The sequence below is a fragment of the Thalassophryne amazonica genome, chromosome 7 (assembly GCF_902500255.1).
Source record: "Thalassophryne amazonica chromosome 7, fThaAma1.1, whole genome shotgun sequence".
Classification (NCBI taxonomy): Eukaryota; Metazoa; Chordata; class Actinopteri; order Batrachoidiformes; family Batrachoididae; genus Thalassophryne; species Thalassophryne amazonica.
In genome coordinates this window covers 62,036,469-62,049,747 of record NC_047109.1, presented here as the reverse complement: position 1 = coordinate 62,049,747, position 13,279 = coordinate 62,036,469, and the positions used below count along the sequence as shown (strand labels likewise).

General features: G+C 39.6%; 2 protein-coding genes and 1 long non-coding RNA gene across 6 annotated transcripts in view; 2 read left to right on the top strand and 1 right to left on the bottom strand.

The window, feature by feature from the left end:
* Positions 1-3,641, top strand: part of ica1 (islet cell autoantigen 1) — a 41,376-nt gene extending 37,735 nt beyond the window's left edge. For both annotated transcript variants that reach the window (XM_034174310.1, XM_034174309.1), the window contains exons 12-13: positions 1,823-1,912; positions 2,109-3,641. In XM_034174310.1, coding sequence (XP_034030201.1) covers positions 1,823-1,912; positions 2,109-2,230 — 212 coding nt within the window. In that variant the 3' untranslated portion in view covers positions 2,231-3,641. The remainder of the gene's footprint in view (positions 1-1,822; positions 1,913-2,108) is intronic.
* Positions 3,642-5,327: 1,686 nt separating this feature from the next.
* LOC117514028 lies at positions 5,328-11,924 on the top strand. The gene is made up of 3 exons (XR_004561776.1): positions 5,328-5,622; positions 6,132-6,139; positions 11,912-11,924. It is a non-coding gene; the product is annotated as an uncharacterized LOC117514028 (long non-coding RNA).
* LOC117514026 (glucocorticoid-induced transcript 1 protein) overlaps positions 7,609-13,279 on the bottom strand; it is a 114,636-nt gene continuing 108,965 nt past the window's right edge. For all 3 annotated transcript variants that reach the window (XM_034174307.1, XM_034174308.1, XM_034174306.1), the window contains exon 8: positions 7,609-7,985. In XM_034174307.1, the coding sequence (XP_034030198.1) occupies positions 7,646-7,985 (340 nt within the window). In that variant the 3' untranslated portion in view covers positions 7,609-7,645. The remainder of the gene's footprint in view (positions 7,986-13,279) is intronic.

Below are 13,279 nucleotides of genomic sequence, written 5' to 3'. Positions count from 1 at the left end.
CTGTTTCCCCACCTTTGACATCTCACTGCGAATCGTGGTTCACAGCTGACTGGAGGATCAGCCACCAGGCCCTCGATACTAGAGATGTCCAACAGCCTGGGATGAGGATCAGCCTCATACAGGTGGTCAAAACAGCCAGCCAGTGATGAAGTAGAGTATTTGAAAAATAAATGAGTCCAGCACTTTGTCAGCATAAATATCAGATCTGATCAAGGAAGAATTGGGTCTATGGGGTCATTAGCAGGTAAAGCCTCGGTCCCACCGAATAATAAAGCCATGAATAACGAGCCATGTATGGATTTGCCAGAAATTTCAGTGATTATTTGAATAATGACACACATTATAATGGATCACACAGCGGCACTTATGTGATCCATTATAATGTTAAACCTATCATAAACATACTTTTACAGCTGCTTATAAAGAAGGAATGAACATGCAACTGTTTTACCAAGCTCATACAATGTAAACATAGCAAATAATTACTTTTAGGCTGTTCCAAATCCGTTCTCCACCTCATGGAGCACACGAGAGAGAGACAGGGAAAAAAAAAGGGTCCCGGTGGAACAGTCCTCTGTGAATCCAGAAAGGATTAGAAGTGTTTTCAGCATCTAAACTCTGACAGAAAATGATTAATCTGCTACAAAATAATTATTTTATATACAGCGTCCGGCGCACAAAGCAGGTGGGATTGTAGTGCAAAAGAGGGCTGAGCCTGTCTAAAATAGCCAGTCCGGTTCTCGTAGCCGCCACGTGCTCGGATAATGGGCTTTTAACAGCCTTGTCCTCAGCACAAACATGCCTCTAAAATCCTCATTTGTCTTCGTAGTAACCTGTACACAAACTGCCCCACGCTGTTGTTGCTAAATTTTGAACTTCTTGAAATTAGCACCACGCTCAGAGATGAGCCTTGTTAGCTGAATATTCTGCCTCTAAGAGCCACTATTCTCCCACGTTTGTTGAATAAATGAACTTGTACCCCCCCCCCCCCCCCCCCCAAAAAAAAAACAAATGCTAGGTGGGTCAATACTCATTGTTCATTATTTGGTGGTACCAGGGCTTATATTGTTCAGTTAGTCGATGACGCACATGTAATTCTAACTGAACTTAAGAAAAGCTGGGGTAGAATAAATTTAAACCTACTATAGTTTTTCTGCAAGTTTGTTGTGCAACCTGAACTCACAGTTAAGATAAGGACACAGTTATCAGAAACGACAGTGTTGTCCAAGCAACCATTATCAGAATCAAGCTGAACTGTGTCAATATTTACAACAGACAGAAAGTGTTAAGCAATTTAAAGTGCTGAAGGAGCACAAAGCAAATTTGAATACCAGTATATCAAAATATTACAGCATACCAGGACCATGTCCTTAAGTGCAATATAATTTGAAAAGGCACAAGGGTGTGCAAAAAACAGTTGATCATTTTAACCAGGAGCAGACCACCCCACGCCCCAGAGTCAAATCCTGAAAAGAGCCTTGTGGAATTTTAATGACTAACTACACAGTCAAAATGAAAAACACTGATACAAAGCTGAAATCAAGGGAAATAAATCCCCAAAAGTATCCTGATGTTGCTGCATGATGCATTTTCTTGAAAGTACAAAAACTAAAAAAATTCCCTTTTACCAAAAGCTCAAAGTAGTTGGGTGGTTTATGGAACCAACAGCATTGTATGTAATTTACAGTGATGCTGTGATAATTGCAGCATGTGTGTTTCTACATGACTTAAGTGTGTAAAAAACTGTTTATTCTTTCATGTTTGGTACATTTAATGTTCCTTTCCAATTAGTACAAGTCAGTTGTATTTCTTTTTTTTAAAGAGTGGACCAGGAACATTCCACACCCAGTCTCCCACGCAACAGAACACTCATCAGGAACCAATCGGAATTCATCTAGACCAGCCATTAAAGGTAAGATCAAAGTAAAACATGTAAAACAATTGAAAATACTGACTCATGAACTGAAATGTATTTTGAAGCTCTCATGGGGTGTTTTTCCATTAATGATTAGGGACCTCAGCAAGATGCAATTCTTTCCCACGCAAATGGAGGCTTTTGTATTTTATTAACATGTAGTATGTCTTGTGACATTTAACTTGTTTTACAGACATGGCAAGGACTTCCAAAGACCTCTCTGCATGGTTCAACTTATTTGCTGATTTGGATCCCCTGTCCAATCCCGATGCAGTGGGCAAAACTGACAAAGAGCACGAACTTCACAATGCATAGTTCTTCCTGTGTGTCAACTGAACTCTTAAAATGGGGACTGGCATCATTACATGACAAAGTTTAAATGGAAAAAAGAAAATCTGGGTCTTGTGAGAAATATCTGAAAGTTTGTTATACCACAGTGAGAGACTAATTGGAACAAGATAAACTGGTATTTATCATAGAAGCATTTTGGGGCCGGGGGGTGACTTGAACAAATAAGAACCTGACCAGGTTTTTTCTCTTAAGGTGGCAGCATTACGCCAATATAACTAAGTCATCAGCACCTCTTTCCACAGTCAAAGAAAGTAAACACTGACAGGACAATGCTGCTCAGCTTGCCAACAAGTTCATGGAGTTCAGTTTTCAGGTTTAGCATGGATACCTCAGTATGGTTTGCCTTTGTTTGTTGTTGCACACAAGCTTTATTTCTGATTCTTAGTGAAGGCTGAAACAGGTCAAACTACTCTAAGAAGTGAGAGTGGAAGGAAAGGACAGCAGTATAATGGCTCACATATTTTTCTTAAATAGTGTAAAAAGTAAGTTGCAGTCAAATCCTCAACAATGGATGGGTCTCCTGACATCTGGAAGAGTGCACTAACTGCAACCTGAGGTTGTCTTTCTTCAGCCACGGCTACAACCAGTGTGTTTTTATTTGTTTGCTAGTGCTCACATTTGTATACAGTACAATTCCAAGCTAAGACTTTTAAACTTAGAAATATACATTTATTGCATGTTGCATGATTTGTTATCCATTGATTTTTTTTAAATCTATATTATTGAGATTCTTCATTAATGGTTTGAATCGATTTATTATTTAGATGTTTCACTTTCATAGGCAACAATATTGTATGCATCTGTCTATTAAGATTCTCGGTAATCCAGGTAGGCCATATCTAGAAGTTTTCTAAACTGCAATTGTACTTGTCTTTAAGACGTTTTGCCACACATCCCAGTGATTTTTTTTCTTATATGCTTTCCTATCATATAACTGATTTGTTTGAGTCAAAGTCATGCTTCAGACGTGTCAGTGATGCCAAAATTCAGGAAGTGTAGGACTTGAGTGAAATGGATAGCATCATCGAATTCCCAACATAAAGAAATCTTGAACTTCCTGGACTGCAGTGCCCACAAATTATTGTGAGAACATCAACATAGCGATCTAAAGGAAATTTGCACACAGCCAAACAAACATCTCATTTGATTCCTCTCATACACTACACCATAAGCTTGGAATGACTGGGACAGAATGCCACCTGGGTGAAAATGGTCATATGAATTTGGAATTATAGAGTCGTTTCTGGATATCCACATTGGGTATTTCTAAAATTTTCAGATAGCTGCAGCAAAGGAACAGATGACAAGTTCATGACCAGATTAAGAATCTTGCTAGTCCCATATTTGGCTAGAATATCCAAGAACGTGATCTTTGGAAAACAGAGTACTGGATGGCTTCAAACCCAATAACACACTGCAGTGGATTCTCATGCACCCTAAGGGTCAAATACCACAGGAAGCATAAAGTTTGGTGAAGTGAGGGCCATTACAATAGAGAAACTACTGGTAAATATCTACTGCAAAAATGGCCCAGCACAGAAGGAGCAACACCTCAGGTCAGGACTAAATTAAGTTCCCCTTCATCTCAAAAAATGAAAGTCACACGCAGACCGAGAGGGGCGTGAAAGAAGCCATGTGTGTGAAATTATCAGTCAGTGAAAACACCCACTGATCCTCTGGAGACAAAGTAGACTAACAAATCAAGAGATCCCCCAACACACACACAGGGGCACAGTGGGGATACCACCAAATTTGGTCTTTTTATCTGAATAGGTCACTCAGACGAGTGGTGAAACATCTTGATAGTAAGAATGCCAGCTGCTGTAAACACCTAGTAATGCATGGAGTTTCCCATGCATTTCTTTCTAACCAAACCTATGCCATAATCTCATATTAGTAATGGTGATTACAGTGCTATATACATCAATACATACCAAAGTAAATGTCTTAATATCTTCACAAATGACCAACTCATCTCAGTCTTTTGAATACAAAATTTATTTTGTAACTCAGCCTTGTATCATTTGTCTTCAGATACATTGGTTTCCTTTACTTCCACTGGAATTTTTGTGTGAATGAAAACTCTTGCTACTCACAGCCTGTAAAAATAAGACTGCACACCAGTCCAAATGTATATTTGCTTTATTGAAAAACAGACAAGATCTACATAAAATGCATAAAACACAAGAGCGTTGACTCATTTTTGCCAAACAGGGTAACCATTTCTTAACAGCACAATGAACGTGAATAAAATCAGAAACAATTTAAACTTCTAGGCGCTGCTAGCAAAATAATAGTTCAACTTAATTTGAGTGGAATGCATTCATATGTTCATATTTATGTATACTGTATAAAGAGTTCATACTTTTGGAATGAAAAGCATAATTGTTCTATTCAGAGTCTGCCAGGTCACTTCATTTCTTTTTATAGATCATGATAATCTTATGTGGGTGACATGTAGAAGCACAATTATACCTATCTTGGTTTTTGTCACAAATGCTAGTGTACCTTTACTTTTAAAGCAAAGTTTTGATTGTTATAACTTCAAGATGGCTCTCAAACATAAATACTGATTATCTCATACACAGCTAAGTGCTAAGTGTTGGTTTAGTAATTAGTGGACATGTCTGGAGACACTAATTTTTCAGCTGTTTCTCTGACACTAACATTGCACAAACGTGTTTCTTCCCCCAATATACATGACGGGTATTACCTTTGTTTATGATTTGCTTTGGTACTTGCTTAAGAAATGCGTGGACACGATGCTAATCTGCTACCGCTGTATATGGAACGGTGAAGCTTATGTGGCTAGTTTAGTTTATGAGAACCTGCAGCTGACTGAAGCAACAGCGTTCTCTGGAATGTGTCGTAGCACCTGAAAGCCTAAGCTGAACAGGTTAATGAAAGAAAAAAAAGTCATCTGTCACAAGCTGTAACATGAATCAGTTCAGTCTTGAATAAATGTCCATCCAGAGGAAAGCATGGACTGGAAAGACTGGAATATCTTTCTCTGTGAGAAAGTCAAACACTGGGCAAGAGCAACGCAGTCCAAGTAAGTCGATTTCACGTGACCTGAGATAATGTTTTGGGTGCTGTGGGACAATAAACCAAGGCCTATGCCTTGTGAATGTTGTGTGCTTTGTAGCTGACTGTAAAACAGCTGATCATTCCCAAGAGTTAATGATGATTGGAGTTTAAGGCAGATCTAACTCTGGGCTTGTATGTAAGGTTGGTGGGTGGAGTCTGAACATGAGCACAGACTGGGTTTGCATGGGCTGTTATATTCTAAAGTACAAATACAAATTTGGGTCAATATTCTGGCAGCAGCCATCAGTGTATTAATATGAAACAACCATGTATAAGACTTTAGATGTTAGCTAGTGGAACAATGAACATCTAATAAGATGGTTAGAAAGAAAACTGAACACGATTCTCTTGAAGTTGTCATGACAATTTTGGATTTCTTTTAAAAACTACATAATGATAATTTCTCATTCTGTTCTAGTTAAAAGAGAGCAAAGGTATTTCTGTGATGGGTGCTGTCACAGTATAGAGCAGGGGCCTCATGTACAAAGAGGACTTTCTATGCCAAATCCCTGAATCTGGCGTAAGCACAAATATATTCAGATGTATGAAAGTGTGCGTAGGCATGAATTCACGCACGTTCCGTTTGTACATCCCACTGAACGTGGAAGTGAGTGTGGAACCAAACTCCTCCCTGGCCACGCCCTATTTAAATATGCAATTTCATGTAAATAAGACCTTGGAGCAGGGATTCCCCGCGACATCACATCAGACAACATGAAAACAGAATAGAAATTATACTATAGATGACTGGAAATTACGTGGAGACATGCAGGGACAGTTTATCCGGTACACTGTTAAACGGATTAATCATGAAACTGGAAAAATGGGAGCTACGGAGAGTGAGTGTGTGAGGCCGACATACAGGACAGCGCACACACTTATGTTAAAAAGGTGAGGCGCGCCTCTGTTGACAGTGTGACATTCACAATTTACACACATTTATTGACAAATACTGAGCACAGGAAGCCTGTTAAGAAGCTCTGCAGCTCACCATCAAGCAAAAATAAAAAAAGACATTAATAATAACAATAAAACATGCCCAAATGTGTACGGTCTGGTTTTCGTTCAGAACAATTACATGAATAAACTGTTTTAACGCAAGCAGCCCCCCCATGGCTCACCGTGCCAGCTGCCTGATGCACATTTGCACATCACATATGGTTTGAACATTGACAGAATGAAAATGTTTCCTATTAACAAAAACAAATTCATCATGTGATGGCGCCTTTATAGCAAAATGTGTGCAGTTAATAGCTCCGATTACATTTGGGAAACCGGCTCTCGCTGCAAAATGCGCTGTCATGTTGGAATCTACCTGGATGACATTCAGATGACTGCATTCCACACAGCTGGTGGCTCGGCGTAAGGTTGACTGGCACACTCTTGATCGATAAGCCAGCTCATGCTGGAATGCCCATGATGCCAGGAAGCCCTGCGTGCTCAGCATCTGTGTAGGCACAGACAACCCCTGGTTCCTCGCCATATTGCGCTTTGGGCCGACGGCAGTTCTGTGTGCAACTCCAGTAACTGTGGCCTTGGTAATCAAAATCGGTTTCAGAGTCAATTATCCTCATTTTGAAGCAAGTCCTCGTGTTCCCCGAATACACGCTCACATTGGATTGCACCATTTGCAAGGTCCTCTAACAACACTAACGCAGCCATTGTTAGTGCCATTTCATGCATCACTTTGCGCATGCTTTTATATCCATCCATATAACTGCAAACACGTGGGTGTGTTAAATGCTCATCAGTGTGTCTCTGATGTGCACATCACTCTGATGATTTCTTGTTTTCACACTATTAACGGTTCCCTGCGTCACCTTTACATGTCGGAGATGGCACAATAGCTGTAGAAACGTGCGTATGCCAGCCAGGACGTCTGCGTGATGCACCGCACATTTCCATGCTCATGTCACTTTTGATACATCTGCACGTGGATGTGGAGATGGGTGTACGCCAGGTTTGTGTGCATACACACACTTTGTACATGAGGCCCCAGATCACTAGGTTAGTGATGGGCGAGGGAAGGCTGTGTCCAAGGTCACACTCTCAAAGACAAAAAATATCAAAGCTCTATAACACAAACAATGGAATCAAACAAACGTGCAGCAGGAAACTGGTACCACTATCCTCCATTCTGTTCATCATTTCTAGACCTTGGACACTCTGCTGGCTAATGTGAGTTAATGGAGTGCAAATAATTTTATTTATTTTTTGTTTTTAATAAAACCATACTGACTGACTAGTTCAAATTCTTTCACTTTAGGTGGTTTGGTCATGTATACTTAAAGACTAGCTGGTAAGAAGTAGTTTTGCTGAGCCATCTTTTCCCAAATCTGGATCAGGGCCCTGGCTGTCTGTGCTTATGCCTGTGGTTGAGGTTGTGCTCCGGTCAGTAGGTACCATAAAGGTTGGTGGAGATGCACTGGGCAGTGCTGGGGTCACCTGAGGCCCCAGGTTGTCATTGCCATGGAGACCAAGACTGGCGGAGGAGCATGATGATGAGGAGATGGGTGAGAAGAGGGAGGAGCAAAGGAGTTTGACAGGGCAGAATGCAGAACCTCTGGGAATGAAGTTTACCTTGTTTTTGTCAGGGCATGAGAAGAGAGGGAAGCCTTTTGATTTGTGAGACCTGAAGGCAAAAGAAGCCAAGATCATTATTTGCTTCTTTTCCATCTATAAGGCTGCTTTGACTGTTGATCCCACTAAGCTGTTTGCCCTGACAGCTGCCAGAACCCCAATGTAAATAACTTTGTTAGCATGGACAGTGTTATGCAACAAGTTCACAAAGACCAAATAAAGTGCAATGTGTGTCTTTCTCGTCAATTAATTTTCACTTCTATTATGAAAATGCGCAAGATCAAACCGATGCATAGCCAGGTGTGTGTGTATATTATATATATATATATATATATATATATATATATATATATATATATATATATATATATATATATATATATATATATATATATATATATATATATATATATATATACATACATACACACACACACAGACAGTGGGTAAATAAATATTAAACATGTCACCATTTTTCTCAGTAAATATATCCCTGAAGATGCTACTGACATGAAATGTTCTACGAGATGTTAGTAACAACCCAATTGATCCATACATAAAAAGAAATCTATAGATATCTATAAATTATGTGTAATGTGAAATTATGTGTAATGTGAAATGACACAGGAAAAAGTACTGACACCTGAAGAAAGGTAGGCACAAAAAGACATGGAAAGCCAAGGCACCAGCAGAAATCTATTAGTAATTATAAGCCAGTCCTGTCCCTTGTCAGTGCACATTAATATCAGCTGGTTCAGTCCCAACTGATGGCCTATAAAAAGGTGTCTCATTACCAAGGTGTCACATAAGAAACATCTCATGATGGGTAAAAGCTAAGAACTTTTTCAAGATCTTTGCAACCTTACTGTTGTAAAGCATACTGATAGCACAGAAGGATTTCTAAATTTCTGAATGTTCCAGTGAGCACTGTGAGGGCCATAATCTGAATGTGGAAGGAACATCATTTCACTATAAACTGACCATGACCAGGTGCTCTTCACAAGATTTCTGACAGAGGAGTGAAAACAATTATCAGAAGTGTTGTCCAAGAGCCAAGGACCACTTTAGAGAGACACAGAATTGGGAGGTTCAATTATTTTGAAGAAAACAATAAGTAATGCACTCAACCACCATGTCTGCTCACCATGCAAGACTCCACTAGAAGAAAAAGCATGTTGAAGCTCATTTAAAGTTTACTGCACAGCGTTTAGACAAGCCTGTAAAATACTGGGAGAATATAGTCTGGTGAGATGAGACCAAAATTTAACTTTTTGGATGCCATAATACACACCATAAATGGCACTACACATCACCCTAAAAACACCATACCAACACTGAAGTTTGGAGGTGGGAAAATCATGGTGTGGGGCTGTTTTTCAGCATCTGGCAATGGCAAAGTTCATATAACTGAAGGAAGGATGAATGGAAAAAAGTACAAAGACATTCTTGAAAAAAAAAAAAATCTACCAGGATGATGAAAATTAAATGAGGATGGACATTTCAGCAAGACAATGATCCCAAATACACAGTCAAGGAAACTCTCAATTGGTTTCAGAGAATGAAAACAAAGCTGCTCAAATGGCCCAGCCAATCAACTGACTAGAATCCAACAGAAAATCTATGGAAAGAAATATAAGTCAAGATCACAAAACAGGTCCACGGAACCTTCAAGATTTGAAGACTGTTTTTGTGGAAGAATGGGCCATGAATCACACCTGAGCAATGCATGTAACTATTTTCTTCATACAGGACGCATCTTTAAGTTGTCATTACCAGCCATTATTTAATATGAAGTATTAAATAAATTTCAGCAAGTGTGTTCAATATTTTTTCTCTGTCTCATTGCATTTTATTACACACAACTTAATTTTTATACATATTTGTTTCTTTGCATCTATGGATTACTTGGGTTGTTACCAACATCTGTTTACCTTTACCACAGTGGCTTAGTGGTTAGCACTGTTGCCTCACAGCAAGAAGGTCATGGGTTTGATTCTCGCCTGTGCCCTCTCTGCGTGGAGTTTGCATGTTCTGCACGTGTTTGGGTGGGTTTCTTCCAGGTGCTCCGGTTTCCTCCCAGATTTAACCCTCTGGAGTCCACTGACATGCCTCCACGTCAAAAGTCACATGACCTAATTAAGCGGACGTAGCACACAATCTGCTCCACTTTGAGTCTCTGTTTGACTGTGTGTTGAATGTGTTGAATTCAACCTGTACACCACTTTTTAAATTTTGTTAATAGGCCAAATATGACTTGAATTATGATTAATAATTTCTGAGAGACTTTTTTGCCTGGACAATGTTCTCATATTTGCTGTGCGTTTTGCAGACACCCGCAGCAAAACTGAGTGATTTCCTCATTCTACTGCAGGAGAGAGCAGGCTGGGAAGAAAAAAGACTCTCTCATCAAACTCTTGACCCCTGCTACAGTAACTTAAAGGCAGCATATAAATCAAGTCTTAGACCTGCTTTTGGGAAATCAGACCACTCTTCAGTCCTCCTGCTCCCCTCTTACACTCAAAGGAGCATACAGGTCAAACATACAGCACGCACTGTACAATGCTGGTCACAAGAGGGCAGTCTAAAACTACAGGACTGCTTTGACGCTACAGACTGGTCTGTTTTTCAGTCTGATAATCTGAATGAATACTGTGAGTCGGTGACTGATTACATAAACTTTTGCACTGACTGTTGTATCCCAAAGAAGGTCATTAAAGTATACAATAGTCAGAACCCGTGGTTCAATTCAGATGTTAGAATGAAGATGAAGGAACAAAATTCAGCATTTAAATCTGGGGACATTACTGCTTACAGACAATCCAGATATTCTCTTGAGCGGTCAATTAAAGTGGCCAAACGGTCATATGGAGAAAGGATGGAAGACTACTTTAAAGAGGATAACCCCCGGCTGATGTGGAAAGGACTCAATTCCATCACTTCATGGAAACCTAAAGCAGGGAACATAGTATCCACTGACCAGGCCTTGCCTAATGATCTGAATACAACCCCTGGCAAAAATTATGGAATTACTGGCCTCGGAGGATGTTCATTTAGTTGCTTAATTTTGTAGAAAAAAAAGCAGATCACAGACATGACACAAAACTAAAGTCATTTCAAATGGCAACTTTCTGGCTTTAAGAAACACTATAAGAAATCAGGAAAAACTTTTTTAGACCAAGCAGAGGGAAAAAATATGGAATCACTCAATTCTGAGGAAAAAAATTATGGAATCATGAAAAACAAAAGAACGCTCCAACACCACTAGTATTTTGTTGCACCACCTCTGGCTTTTATAACAGCTTGCAGTCTCTGAGGCATGGACTTAATGAGTGACAAACAGTACTCTTCATCAATCTGGCTCCAACTTTCTCTGATTGCTGTTGCCAGATCAGCTTTGCAGGTTGGAGCCTTGTCATGGACCATTTTCTTCAACTTCCACCAAAGATTTTCAATTGGATTAAGATCTGGACTATTTGCAGGCCATGACATTGACCCTATGTGTCTTTTTGCAAGGAATGTTTTCACAGTTTTTGCTCTATGGCAAGATGCATTATCATCTTGAAAAATGATTTCATCATCCACAAACATCCTTTCAATTGATGGGATAAGAAAAGTGTCCAAAATATCAATGTAAACTTGTGCATTTATTGATGATGTAATGACAGCCATCTCCCCAGTGCCTTTACCTGACATGCAGCCCCATATCATCAATGACTGTGGAAATTTACGTTCTCTTCAGGCAGTCATCTTTATAAATCTCACTGGAACGGCACCAAACAAAAGTTCCAGCACCATCACCTTGCCCAATGCAGATTCGAGATTCATCACCGAATACGACTTTCATCTAGTCATCCACAGTCCACAATTGCTTTTCCTTAGCCCATTGTAAGCTTGTTTTTTTCTGTTTAGGTGTTAATGATGGCTTTCGTTTAGCTTTTCTGTATGTAAATCCCATTTTCTTTAGGCGGTTTCTTACAGTTTGGTCACAGATGTTGACTCCAGTTTCCTCCCATTCGTTCCTCATTTGTTTTGTTGTGCATTTTCGATTTTTGAGACATATTGCTTTAAGTTTTCTGTCTTGACGCTTTGATGTCTTCCTTGGTCTACCAGTATGTTTGCCTTTAACAACCTTCCCATGTTGTTTGTATTTGGTCCAGAGTTTAGACACAGCTGACTGTGAACAACCAACATCTTTTGCAACATTGCGTGATGATTTACACTCTTAAGAGTTTGACAATCCTCTCCTTTGTTTCAATTGACATCTCTCGTGTTGGAGCCATGATTCATGTCAGTCCACTTGGTGCAACAGCTCTCCAAGGTGTGATCACTCCTTTTTAGATGCAGACTAACGAGCAGATCTGATTTGATGCAGGTGTTATTTTTGGGGATGAAAATTTACAGGGTGATTCCATAATTTATTCCTCAGAATTGAGTGAGTCCATATTTTTTTCCCCTCTGCTTGGTCTAAAAAAGTAACCGTTACTGACTGCCACAATTATTTTTCCTGATTTCTTATAGTGTTTCTTAAAGCCAGAAAGTTGCCATTTGAAATGACTTTAGTTTTGTGTCATGTCTGTGATCTGCTTTTTTTCCTACAAAATTAAACAACTGAATGAACATCCTCCGAGGCCGGTGATTCCATAATTTTAATTTCTATTGTCGTTTCAAGTCTGCTGATCTTGAGCCTGTTGTTTTCCCTGAAAGCTTGGATTACAGCAGTTTGACTGTGAGGCAGGAGGATGTGCAGCGTGCCCTATCTAGGACCAAGATTCGTAAGGCCCCTCGCCCTGATAATGTCCCTCCTCGTGTCCTCAAACTATGCTCGGAGCAATTGGCTCCTCTTCTTATGGATCTTTTTAATATGTCACTCAGGAATTGTACTGTCCCAGAAAGTTTTAAGAAATCTATCATCATTCCAGTGCCAAAAAAAACACCTGTGACATGTTTGAATGATTATAGACCGGTGGCACTCACTTCTGTTTTAATGAAATGCTTTGAACGTCTGGTGCTGGATTTTATTAAAGGCCAGATCCCAGTGTCTGTGGACCCGCTCCAGTTTGCATACAGACAGAACAGGAGTGTTGAGGACGCAATCTCCTTTGCCTTGAACTGTATTTATAGCCACCTGGACTCTAGTAATACTTATGCTAGAATGTTGTTCATTGATTACAGTTCGGCTTTTAACTCTTGTTCCATCCAGACTTGTTCAAAAACTTAAGACTCTTGGTTTGGGTGATGCCATTTGTAAGTGGATTTTTAGTTTTTTTAACCAACAGATCTCAGAGAGTGAAAATTAATGGCCGTCTTTCTGATGAAATGTTTGTGAGCACTGGTTCCCCTCAAGGA